The following is a 12,623-nucleotide window of genomic DNA, read 5'->3' on the forward strand; positions in this document are numbered from 1 at the left end:
ATTGCGTGACTTGCCCATCAATTCATACAAACGTTTGCTCTTTTCCTTTATATTCCTGTCTGATTGTATCATGTACAAAATTGTCCACTTCAGATATAGTTTCCTTTTCAAGACAAAAGTAATCCTAATACTGGCAATTGGCACATTTCATTTGTTAAATCTTGCCACCTTGAAATGCCTTCTGCTTATACCCTTTGTTTCTAATCCCTAATTCTCCATTTATATATGCTTTTTGATTTTGTAGCTCAGGATAAGTGTAATTTTCCAACTGTTAAATCAATGCGGTATCTCTTTTGTTCTTCATGTGAATTTTGTAACTCTCTAGAATTTGCACCACCCTGGGATTGTAAACCTGGAATGTATGTTTGAAACCCCAGAACGGGTGTTTGTTGTGATGGAAAAGTTGCATGGAGATATGCTGGAGATGATTCTTTCTAGTGAGAAAAGTCGGCTACCAGAACGAATCACTAAGTTCATGGTCACCCAGGTTGGTATTCCATCTCTGTTTGCTTCTATGAAGAAAAGGGGCCAGATTTTGGTTTCTTAAACTGGTGCGAGTAGAATTTAGGCCAAGGTATTGCCTAGATTCAATCATTATTTAAAGAAGACAAAGCTTTAACAGTAGACTTTGTATTTAATGGAAGTTGAACTGATGAGAATTCAGACTCTCATCCTGAGTGATAGTTTTCACATTTTTTCCCTAGAGGTGTAATTTGTTATGTTTTAAAGGAGACACCTCAAATTAAGTTTTCATAAAGGTGCATGTGTGGTATAAAAATATTCAAAAACTGCCCTTCCCCAAACAAAATTAACAATAATTGTGATTTTGATCAGGAAAAAAAAATAGCACTTGCACAATGTGAAAGCACAGCAAAATTGTAGAAGTCTGTACAGTTCTAAATTATTGTACGACTTTGTGTCTGATCTTCGGTGCTTAGACACTTACAGTCCTAATCATTTTGAAAAACCTTTCCTTCTTTTGTAGATACTTGTTGCTTTGAGGAATTTACACTTCAAGAATATTGTGCACTGTGATTTAAAACCAGAAAATGTACTACTAGCATCAGCAGAACCATTCCCTCAGGTGAGTGAAAATTTAACAAATGTTTCATCCTAAATCACAGTTCTACTAAAGAAGAAATGTAGAATTTAGAGATTAAAAATGATCTGTCATAGGACAGTGTTACTGATGTTTTCACCCAAAGTATAACTAGAATTATGTGAGCTGCCTGTTTTGTTACCTTATTACATTTTTTTCAACTCTTAGAACACTGAGGATGAAGTTTTTCACCTCTATTTTCCCTGCTCTAAGGTTACTGTCCCTCTCAGTAAGTAGTAGCCTCTGCTCACTCCTTCAAAGAGAATAAGACCCCTCCAACTTTCCTACTGCCTCAGTGAGTGTTGGTAGAATACATTTTCCCAAAGCAAGCAGGTAGAGACATAGGAATTACCAATCTGGATCAGATCAGTGAATCCTTCAGGTCAGTGTCCTGTGTCTGACAGCGGCCCATAGCAGCAGCTTCAGAGGAAGGTGCGAGAAACCCTGTAGTGGACAACTGTGGAATAATCTTGCCATAGGGGAAGTTTCTTCCTGATCCTAATCAGTTAATGACTGAAATCTTCATGCTTCAGGTATATCTTAGAGGAGTAAGAGGTGACTTGATTACAGTGTATAAGTACCTTCACAAGAAGAAAATACCAGTTATTAAATGACTCTAATCTAGCAGTAAAAGGCATAGCAAGAACTAATGGTTAAAAGTTTAAACCAGACAAATTCAAATAGGAAATAAGACACAATTTTCTTTAACTATGAGGCTGATTAACATTGGAACAAACTACCAATGGATGTGGTGGAGACCCCCATCTCTCGCAGTCTTCAGATCAACACAGGATGCCTTTTTGGAAAGCATGCATTAGTCAAACAAGCCATTGGGCCTAGAGGGATAACTGGGTGAAATTCTGTAGCCTGTATTATACAGGAGTTCTAACCAACAGATTAGTTGGTTCCTTCTCGCCTTAGAATCTATTAATCTAAAACCAAAAGAGTATATTCTGTTCTCTGAAATATAAATTCAGATATTGCAATGCAACTGTCCAAGAGACTTAAGATGTATTAGTACAACTAAGTTCTAGAAGAGTTTACCACAGTTAAATTAAAAGGATCTAGTGGCAAGAGGTTGTTATGAATTATCTATGTATTTTGTGTACTTATTTATTCAATAAGTATAGATGTTCTTCTTTGAATGATTACACATGTCCATTTTACTTCAGGTGTGTGCCAGCCAAGTGTGCCAGAGTCGGAGATTTTTCCCTTACCGGTATCCATCAGGGTGGTGCATGTGCCCTTTGTTGCCTCATGCTGCTGCACAATTATATAATGGGCAGAGTCGCCCCTGACCCTCTTCAGTCCCTTCTAAACACCCATGATCGGTGGGGTTGCTAATATTCTCTTTTTCAGGGAATTTTTCTTGTATATAGTTAGTGTACTCATCAATAATTAGACCTTTAGAGTAAAGTTTTATTATTTAGCTTAGTTTTGCTTAGATTGTCAGTTCCTGCTTGTTCTGGGTGCCAACTCCTGGTACATGGGCTTTAAGGCTTGCATTGGCTGCAAGAAGTCTGATAAATGACCCTCACTGCAGCAGTCTAAAGTGCCTCGGTTAGGGTCGCATCTCAGACTGTTCCCGTATCTGTAGAAACTTCAAGCCTTGGACCAAAGGGATGGACATCAAGTACTTCTGCTTCTGTCAGAAGTGCCCCTCAGTACATTGCAGAGACTCTGCTATTCCCCTTCCCTGGTATCAAGGAAGAAGCATGGGCAATGTGTCTTGAAGGAGCCAGCCGCCTCCAAAAGATCGAGGCCACTGCCGACCCTAGAGATACCGCTAAGGCAAAAATCTCCGATGACCAGGCACGTGGGCGCACACACACACCTGGAATGGAATGGACATGAGCAACACATGTTGAAGAACAACTGTCACGAAAGGTAGGTAACTTTTTTCTCCAGTCTGCAGAGCCTCTGTATCAGGGCTCTTTTGACACTACCTTCAGAACCTAACCTGATCTTGCAGGATCACGGTCAACTCCCTGCATCACAACCTGTCTGCTCTCCATCTCATGGATTGGATGCTCCACAGTTAATGCCTTAAGAGGCAGTGTGTTCAGAGAATGTACAAAACATCTTCCTGAACAGCTGAAAACCTAGTCAATATACCTTTCTGTTCAAGTGAAAATTATTTTCTTTATGGTCCTAGCAGAAAGAAGTTTTCCAGTCTGGGCCTCTTTCCACCATGTCTTGGATTACTTGTTCTGCCTGAAACAACAAGGCCTATCCATTAGTACCATCTGGGTTTACCTGGGAGCTATCTCCAGTTTCCAATCACTGGCCACTCAGTATTCTCTAATCCAGTGTTCTTAAAGAGTCTGGACAGGTTATATCCCCAGGTGGCTATATCTTTAGGGCTCAAATCTGGTGTTAACAAAGTTGATGGGTCCACGCTTTGAACTGATGGCAACCTGCTCTTTACTTCATCTATCCATGAAAGTAGCCTTTTTGATAGCTATTACCTCTGGGAGAAGAGTGGGGGAATTACAAGCCTTGGTAGCTGACCCTCCTTACACAGGTTTCAGAGTAGCAGCCATGTTAGTCTGTATTCGCAAAAAGAAAAGGAGTACTTGTGGTACTCAAAGGAGTACTCAAGTGAGCTGTAGCTCATGAAAGCTTATGCTCTAATAAATTTGTTAGTCTCTAAGGTGCCACAAGTACTCCTCCTTACACAGTCTTTTATAAGGACAAAGTTATGTGCACATCCAAAATCTGTGCCTAAAGTAATATCAGAATTCCACCTCAATCAAGTGATATAATTTATCGACTTCCTTTCCTAAGCCCCAATCTCATAAGGATGAAGAGACACTCCATACTTTGGATGTCAGAAGGGCGTTAGGTTTTTACTTGGACATAACTAAATTGTTTAGGTTGTCATCCCAGCTCTTAGCAGTTTCAGACAGGATGAGGGGGACCCTTCTATTCTCAGCACGGAGAATCTCATCATGGATTTCCTCTTCCGTATGTGTTGTGACATTGCCAAAATAACCCTGACAAGCAGGGTGGTAGCACACTCAGCAAAATCTCAGGCAATTTCTGTAGCTTTTCTAGCTCAAGTGCCCATAACAGACATTTGTAGGATGGTGACTTGGTTATCGGCGCACACCTTTACAACTTACTATTCTGTATCTCAGCATTCCAGAAATGACGCCTAGTTTGGACGAGTAGTCCTTCAGTTCTTTTTCAGGTAGACTCCGAAATGCACCTCCAGATAGAACTGCTTGTGAATCACCTGAAGTGAAATGGACGTGTGCAATCGCTCGAAGACAAAATAGGTATAAAACTCTTCTGTAACTGTTGTTCTTCTAGATGTTTTGTATGTGTCCATTCCATGACCCTCCCCTACCCCCTCTATAGCAGAGTCTGTCCGGTAAGGAGGAGCCAAAGGGGTGTGGGGCAGCTTTATGCCATCACGAGGAAGCAGAGGGTGCATGTGTTGCCCTGACAGGTACCACTATAGGAAAAAATCTCTGATTCTGGTGCAGTGGGTGTGCACATACCTGAAGTGGGCTAGACATGTGCAGTAGAATGGACACGTGCAACACATCTCAAAGAACAACAGTTACAGAAAAGGTTAGTAACTGTTTTTTCTCAAGTTTGCTAGTAAGTTTCCAAAGTCAAGTATGTAAAGGGAGACATCACTGAAGGAATAGGACTAATTGCTTTTTGCTTCAATTTGTCCAGTGCAAGCAATAGTTAAATGATGGCAAATGTGTGAGGCGTGATACCATACTTTTTGTTTGAACAGTTGCTCCTCTGTGAGATCTACCAGAGATTTTTCAGTTAACAGTACTGTATTTATTTACAGGTGAAGCTGTGTGACTTTGGTTTTGCGCGCATCATAGGCGAGAAGTCTTTCAGGCGCTCTGTGGTTGGAACCCCTGCTTATCTTGCTCCTGAGGTGCTCAGGAGTAAAGGTTACAATCGCTCTCTGGATATGTGGTCAGTGGGAGTTATTGTCTATGTGAGCCTTAGTGGTACATTCCCATTTAATGAGGATGAAGATATAAATGACCAAATCCAAAATGCAGCATTTATGTATCCACCAAACCCCTGGAAGGAAATTTCTAGTGAAGGTAAAGAAATTCAAGAGAGCTTTTGCTTTTTGAGATCTTGGTTTTTACAGCATTTTATAAACATTAACACTTTGAAATTCAGGTATTTTTGAATTGCATTATGAGTTTGATTCAGACAGGAATGTGAAAATTGACAGCTGAATGACTGTTTGGTAAAGACTAACATAATAGGTGTGAATCAGCATGAATTTGTGAAAGATAAACCATGTCAGGTGGGATTACATTTAACAATTGGTCTAGAGAAAAGGGAGAACCAATAGATATAACTAGATTTCAGAAAGCTGTTGATAGAACTTGACATAATGGCTTATTGTATAAACTCACCAAATGTGGGTTTAGGTAACTTCTGCTGGGTGTAGAAAGTGGTGGGCTGGAGGTAAAGATGTGTACTCTTCATGAAAGCTAATGACAAGTTAAATCTGGCATGGCTATCTGTTGGGACTGATCACTTGAAACATAGGCATGCAAATAACTAGAATTCTGGATCCAAACAGTCTGATCCAGTGCAATAACGAAATAGGGGTGAGTGAAGATATTCAGATCTGGATCCAAATGTTAGCAGGCTTCAAAGTTGTTCAGACCTGGGGTTTTAGCATCTCTAGCTGTGAAAGTCATGATGATAATAAAATAAGTAGTGTATATACTTAAGACCTGGAGGGATGTCTGACAGTAGTGTGTAATGGTGGGAACTTACTGTTGAGAGAGAGAGAGAGCACTTTAAAAAGAAGATAGGCTCTTTTGAAAAATGTATCTAAGTGGCTGAGGTGCCTAAATCTCATTGATTTCTGATGAGATGTAGGTTCTTAAGTACCCTTGTCATTTTGAAAACTTTACCCCTATTAATTTAGGACCAATATTCGTAAAGCTTCCATTGACTTCAGTCAGACTAGGATTTTACCCTCACATGAGTACGTTATTTTTAACAGTAAATTTGAAATCAATGAATTAAATTTGGAGTAAATCAGTAAACTCGGTTTTGAGTAGTGTTTTTTTTTTTAAAAAAAAAAAAAAAACAAAACAATACCTTTCTGGCTTTCTCCTAACATGAGTTAAAATTTACTGTAAAGACCATTGGCTTGGCTAAGATTCACATAATCTACATTGTGTATATATTTTAGGTAACACTTCAATTTCAAAGTTGCATGTAAACTACATTAGAGATGACAGATTTGTATTTATACTGTAGAATTTTTGATAATTTGTTTGTTTTGTGGCTTTTCCCCCGCCTCAGCCATTGATTTAATAAACAATTTGCTTCAAGTGAAGATGAGAAAGCGTTATAGTGTTGACAAATCTCTTAGTCACCCCTGGCTACAGGTAAGAGCTATTGCCAACCTTGTTTTCTATAAAAGCTGTGTGTAACTGTCCTTTAAGAGAATCACATTTTGAATTAAGTAGTGTGAAGGCTTTGTAAAGATTTTTACTGCAACATTATGAAAATATCTTACAATGGACATCCATGAAGATGGCAACTAGAATTAATCTGAGAGAGAACTGAGCCTCATTGACCATGCATACCTACCGTGTCTTTCCTATCTCCCCTTCCCACCTCTGGGATTCTGCCCATCTCCTTGTGTTCCTTCCCCCTGCCCTTCAGAATCTTATCTTGCCCTCTTGTTCTCTACGATACTGTTAATTTTTCTGTCTTTCAGCTTTTACTCTTTACTGTCTATCTGGCAGTGGTGTGGAGAGTTCATTCCCTTAGTATTGCCAATTATCAACACTCAACTCTACCTGAAATACATGGCAGAGTGAGAAGCTATTCATTCTCAAGTAAAGAATGAAAGCAGAATTTATACCATAACTCATTTTAGAAGAGGCAAGATTAGGTGAGGGGTGCTTGTAGAAGGAAAGTGTTGGTTCAGTTTTCACTTGGGTCCCTTTTACTTTCTGATCTCTGACAACCACATAATATCAATTTTGCACACAGACAGACGAGGACTCTGAGGGAAAACCCACTCAATTATTTGATGGAATTATTATTTAAACTGAAAGGACAGCATTTTTACATATATCTGAAAAATGTCGGTCTTGGAATCATTACATTTTCATAAATTGTATGTAGTACTTTCACTGAAATCAGAGGGATTTAACTTATTTCAACTCAAGCCCCTTCAGGTGAACCTAATCCTGTTTGCTTTTGCACTATTTCTTGTTGACTGTAGTCACCTAGTCATATTAAAGTGTAAGTATTGAATTGCTAACTTGATTTTTATGACTTTTGTGCTGCCATGGGTTTCATAAACCATTCGCCTTAATTTTTTTTAAAGGATTATCAGACTTGGCTTGACCTTAGAGAGTTTGAAACTCGCATTGGAGAGCGTTACATTACCCATGAGAGTGACGATGCTCGCTGGGAAGAACATGCTTATGAACACAACCTTGTGTACCCCAAACATTTCATTATGGCCCCCAATCCAGATGATATGGAAGAAGACCCTTAATATTCGCCGTGCTAACTTCATTACGGAAAGGTGCTTCAGATAGAAACTGATGTTGATACTTTTCTGGACAGATATTTCTCTGAGTGTTGTTCAAATGATTCAGTCTACAAAACCATGAAGAATCCTGCCCTGGCAGGTGGCTGGGCAAAACGACCTAACAAGTTTTTCTTCATCTCTAATTTCTTGAACTATGAAATGTGATCTGGCAATGGGATAAGCAACTTGGGTAACATTTCACTAGCTGAATGGTTACAGATGATGTTACTGAGGTGTAATGCATACAAACTGAATGCATGGTGTGAGTTTTCTGTGTTTTTTTTTGTAGCCTATGCAATAACGAAACAATTTTTTTATGGTTTCCCTGTCCCTTATTTACTAAGCCATAGAATACTGTTTTCTGGTATTTAGATACATCTCCACTTTCCTAGTTTGTACATTGTGGAAAGAGGCTGTAAAAAGAAATCAAGACTGTATACCTTGACCAAATCACAACAGAAACTGCTGGATTAGGACTAATTTAAAAGATTGAATGTTACTTGACAGGTATGCTAAAACAATCAAGGTAAAGGAACATGCTCATTTGCCACTGTTTAAGCAGTTGAACGCTTGACTTTCTTTGCCCTGGTACAATTGAAGGATCTTTCTTTGAAGATAAGATAGTAACACCAGATTTCATATTTCTGTTGAATGCTAACTGACCATCAAAAAGCTATGGTAGCCCTCAACATTGTCTGTTACAATAGAGCAATAAACCACAACAGGGTGTTTATTAATATGCAAGATTGGGATGCATCTTGGGTGTGTACCAAAGGCGTTTTGTCTTTAAAACCACCGTAGTGCACAGATAGCATACACACTTTTATGTAGCATATCCTTCCACTGTTGAATAACTTTTAAAAACATATTTTATGTTCATTTTAGGTTCCCCAGGTTCAGCCTGTCTGCAGTAGTTTGTGGCCTGATAGCAACTCTCGATACTCATTTTCTGTTGAACAAACTAAATTAGGAATCCTGTTTAAAAAAAATCAAAATTGAGCATGAGTTAAAGGGGCTGTAGCGCCACAAATTGTTGCCAACAGGGCAGCTGGAGTCATGAACTAACAGGAGGAAGAAGCATTGCCTCCTATTTCAGCCTACCACTTTTTGCCTTCCAGTCTTTAACCTGCAATTCCATCCTTTCCCCACTTCCTAAACTTTACAGATTCTGAAACTGAATTAGGAGTTCTAAACCAATTCTTAATTCAGCTTCTTAACAGAAACTTCCATTTAAACATACCCAGCCACATCTTGAGAACTGTGGCCAAATGGAGAGGGAAGCAGAAGTTTCCTTCTGAAATGACGGTGCAGGAAGATATTTCGGCAGTCTGCCATGTTTCAAGAAGAAAGCCTTATGCCCATTATATTAAATGGAGGCCTCCAATTACTTATGAGTTTCTGATGAAATTTCAGCCATGTATTATTGGGAGTTGATGCAAGACTCTGCATATCCCAGGTAGGTCCAAATAGCTAATAGGAACTTGGCTTTGGGTAATGTCCTTATTATGGTTTTTTAAAATGTAAATTCTGTAGGTTTCAGCTGCAAAGGTAATTGAAGCCTTTGGGGTCTCCTTACTTTCCTAGGTGAGATAATTTTTTTGTAGGCTGACTAAAATATTTTTAATTGTAATTATCAAAATCATGGTGGGTGAGTAGACTTTTGTGCCTGGACTGATGGAAAATCATGAAAATATGTGGTTGTTTCAGAGTTGTCACCTGCTCTTGGATACATAAAAGAACTGGCAATGAAGTTGGTGGAAACTGCCTAAGTGTATCTGAAGGAAGAACAGGGCCCATAATTGACTCTCTTCCTGCTTGCCTTCCTTTAGCCTAGCCGCTGCATTTTATAGGTATCTAGGCTGTTAGCAACTAAAACCTTAGGGCCAGATTCTGTACTATACCTTCACCAGTGGGAAATACAAGGTGCTGCCTTTACACCTCTGGGATACTGGCCTACTCCTGGGACTGCTCTAACGTTTGGCAGAATCCCTCCAGCCACCAGTGTCAAAGCCTTCTGGCCATTCCACCCCGACACACTCTTGCCATGCCATGCCATGCCTCGCCTCTATTCTGAGATTTGTGCAGGGGGTTGACATAGAGCTGCCCACACCACTCCTGCATTTGGGGAATTCTCCAGGGGATTGTTCTGTCCTTTTGTGGTGCTGGAAGAGTATAAAGGAATTGTAGTAGGAGGCAGAATCTGCCCTCTTAACCTTGCAGCCTCACTGAGGGGAGATTTCAGGATTGGAACCTCCATAGAGAGTATTGAAACACCTTGTAGGCTAATTTAATGGTAGTTTTAATTTCTGAAGTAGCCTGATCACCTGTGAAATCATTGGATTAGTGTTGGCCTAATTTCCTGTAAAGTTTCACAGCCAGGTTTTAAAAGGGAAGTGATGCTCTCTTCTAGCTGCCACCATTTCTTTAGCACCTCTGAAATTTGGGCACCAGGCCTCTTATGGCCTTCAGACATGATTGGGCTTTCAAACTTTGATTTTACATTGCTGAGTTTTGGAGCACAAACTTTTAAAGCCATTTGGACTCGTGGGGTTGGAAGCAGGTAGTTGAGGATTCTTCCCCCCCCAACCCCATGCACTGGAAACAAGCTTATTCAAATTAGTAGTAAAAGTGTGCTCCAAATTTGTTGCCCTTTTCTCTAATTCTTCTACCGTGAATTCCATAGCAGTAGGATATGTTTAAAATCCTCACTCATGATTTTAAAACTAATTAATTTTAGAATTAAGTAGCCATATTCCAATAGCAATAAATTAAGTGTGTGCATTCCTGGATCACTGATACACTATTAAGATAAGTAAAATACTTTCAAGCCTGAGAATGCCTATGGCATGGCCCAGTACTGTAGCAATACACACCCTGTTGTGGCTTGATGCTTAAGATGAAAAATAACTGGAACATTTGTATTACTTCGATAGTTATCACACACATTTTACAAGCCATGAAATGAATTGCACAGCTTGCACTCTAACTTTTTTAATGAAAGCCTAAAACCTTTTTTATTAAATTTTAAGTTTTAAGTCACTGACTAAGAATCTGGAATTATAATAATCAGTTGCTTCAGATGAATTTGTACCCAATGCTACATAATCATTAACCTGTTTTGAATTAAGAAGTTGCATTCATGCAAGAAATAGTGCTATGTTGATGCTAGAAAAAACTCAAATAAAATTTGTAGCCTCAAAAGGACACTGTCAAGTACTTTTTTTATATTTTTATACATCCCATTGTTTTGTAAATATCCTCTAAGCTTGAAAATAAAATTTATTTCCCTATCAGATTTGTTGTTGTCCATTTATATGGATTCCCTTCCTTTCCTTGTGTTAAAATGTCCTTGAAAACAACTTGTCTGTGTATGTACATGTTTGTATGCTGGGATCACTGATGTGAGCACAGCTGTGGGAATAGCATTTTACTCAGCTGCTGCTGCTTTTTATGTTTTGTACTACTTTTTATCCCCCTCCGATCTTTCAAAATATTTGACTCCTTAAAAATGGATTCAGAGAATCACTGACAAGGAGTGCTGGATTTTAAACAAATATACATATTTAGAATCCACAGGACATTCCCCAAACGTCTTACTACATCAAACAATGTTAATGTAGGTCAAGTATGATATCTTCTTGACAGTACCTCAGTTGCCAAAGTTGTGCAATTTTACTTCTCCTTCTAGAACTCTTAGTTCAGCTACCTCTTGTTCACTTAGTCATTCCTTTGTTTGTGTTTAAATCCTTACAGAATAGGCAGTAACAGTGTAAGCCCTAGAATAGTGGGAAAAGTAAAATGTTTCTATGAATAAACAAGGTATATTCTATTGCAGCATGAATGTAACTTTACTGTTAAAAGTACATGGAGCATGAGCAAGCAGTAGAAAAATATGGCCAAAAGAATACTATTTATTGGCTGCATAATGGAAACCATTTATGGTAAAGTGCTTTATTCACCTAACCCTTTCTTGAAGTTGACACAACCTGCATGCCTTAGAAGGCAACATTTTCATTCCACTGTGGACCATCTGCTCTGAGAAAATTCCAACCACAGAAGTGTGTCAGGTTTCTCCCAGGAAAGGAGAAGTGAGACTCCTGGGACTGTAGCAATTAACCTTTTTTGTCCACTAGGTCAGTGGTGCTTAACCTTGTTATACAGGAGGTCGTGTAAACCTACACCCAATCTTGAGGAGGCCAAACAGCTTCTATATATTTTAATAAGCTTTAAAGTCACCTCTGTTGATTGATTTATGTTTAAGTTCTGCTTGCTTCATGTATATTTAGACTGTACATAGAAACAACCTCTTTAAAAACAAGAAATCAGTAGTATTATGTTTACATTAGCATTAGCTGTTAGTGTTGTGTTGAAGCAGGCCCCAGGCCTTATGAAATGCTCTGTTAGGCACTCCTGTAGTTGGTGATCATGGCTGTACATCAACAAATAAGTACAGTAAAACCTGATTTCACAGGTATTTCATTCACAAGCACAGTATTAAAAATGAATATCCACTGAAACAAACAGTTTGCTCTCATTTACTGTGTATACCTTTCTTGTATAGGAACTGCTGAAATTTGTTCAGTTTGATATTAGCTCATATACAAGTCATTCTAGTCAATTACAGTAGCCCAGTTACTCACAACAGATAAGCACCATAGATTTGTCAGGGCAGCCTGTTCGTGGTGTAATGGAGGGTGGCAGTTAAGCTGGGGAGAAATCTTTGGGCCTTCAATGCTGCCTCAGGTTCCAAGAAAACCACAGGTACATACCCAAGATGGAGGCACAAAGAAGCTGTCTAGGGAAGCAGCAGGCCAGAACAATGGTACACTTCCTCTGCTTGTACATCAGTACAAAGGCAGTGCATAAACCAGTTAAATAAATCCTGGTTGCATAGAGACATGGTTCATTACAAGAAAAGTTTATTTTCTTGGATATGTAAAACTAGAAAATGCCCAGACTTCG

The 12,623-nt window shown here is 39.0% G+C and overlaps 1 protein-coding gene across 7 annotated transcripts in view; it reads left to right on the forward strand.

Annotated features, from left to right (window-relative positions):
• Positions 1–10,954, forward strand: part of PRKD3 (protein kinase D3) — an 80,309-nt gene extending 69,355 nt beyond the window's left edge. For 5 of the 7 annotated variants that reach the window (XM_038394280.2, XM_043512279.1, XM_043512282.1 and 2 more), the window contains 5 exons: positions 326–487; positions 986–1,084; positions 4,914–5,181; positions 6,413–6,498; positions 7,452–10,954. In XM_038394280.2, coding sequence (XP_038250208.1) covers positions 326–487; positions 986–1,084; positions 4,914–5,181; positions 6,413–6,498; positions 7,452–7,625 — 789 coding nt within the window. In that variant the 3' untranslated portion in view covers positions 7,626–10,954. The other 2 variants (XR_006280466.1, XM_043512280.1) reach the window with 2 other exon arrangements.
• The last annotated feature ends 1,669 nt before the right edge of the window (positions 10,955–12,623 follow it).

Source organism: Dermochelys coriacea, chromosome 3 (genome assembly GCF_009764565.3).
Source record: "Dermochelys coriacea isolate rDerCor1 chromosome 3, rDerCor1.pri.v4, whole genome shotgun sequence".
Classification (NCBI taxonomy): domain Eukaryota; kingdom Metazoa; phylum Chordata; order Testudines; family Dermochelyidae; genus Dermochelys; species Dermochelys coriacea.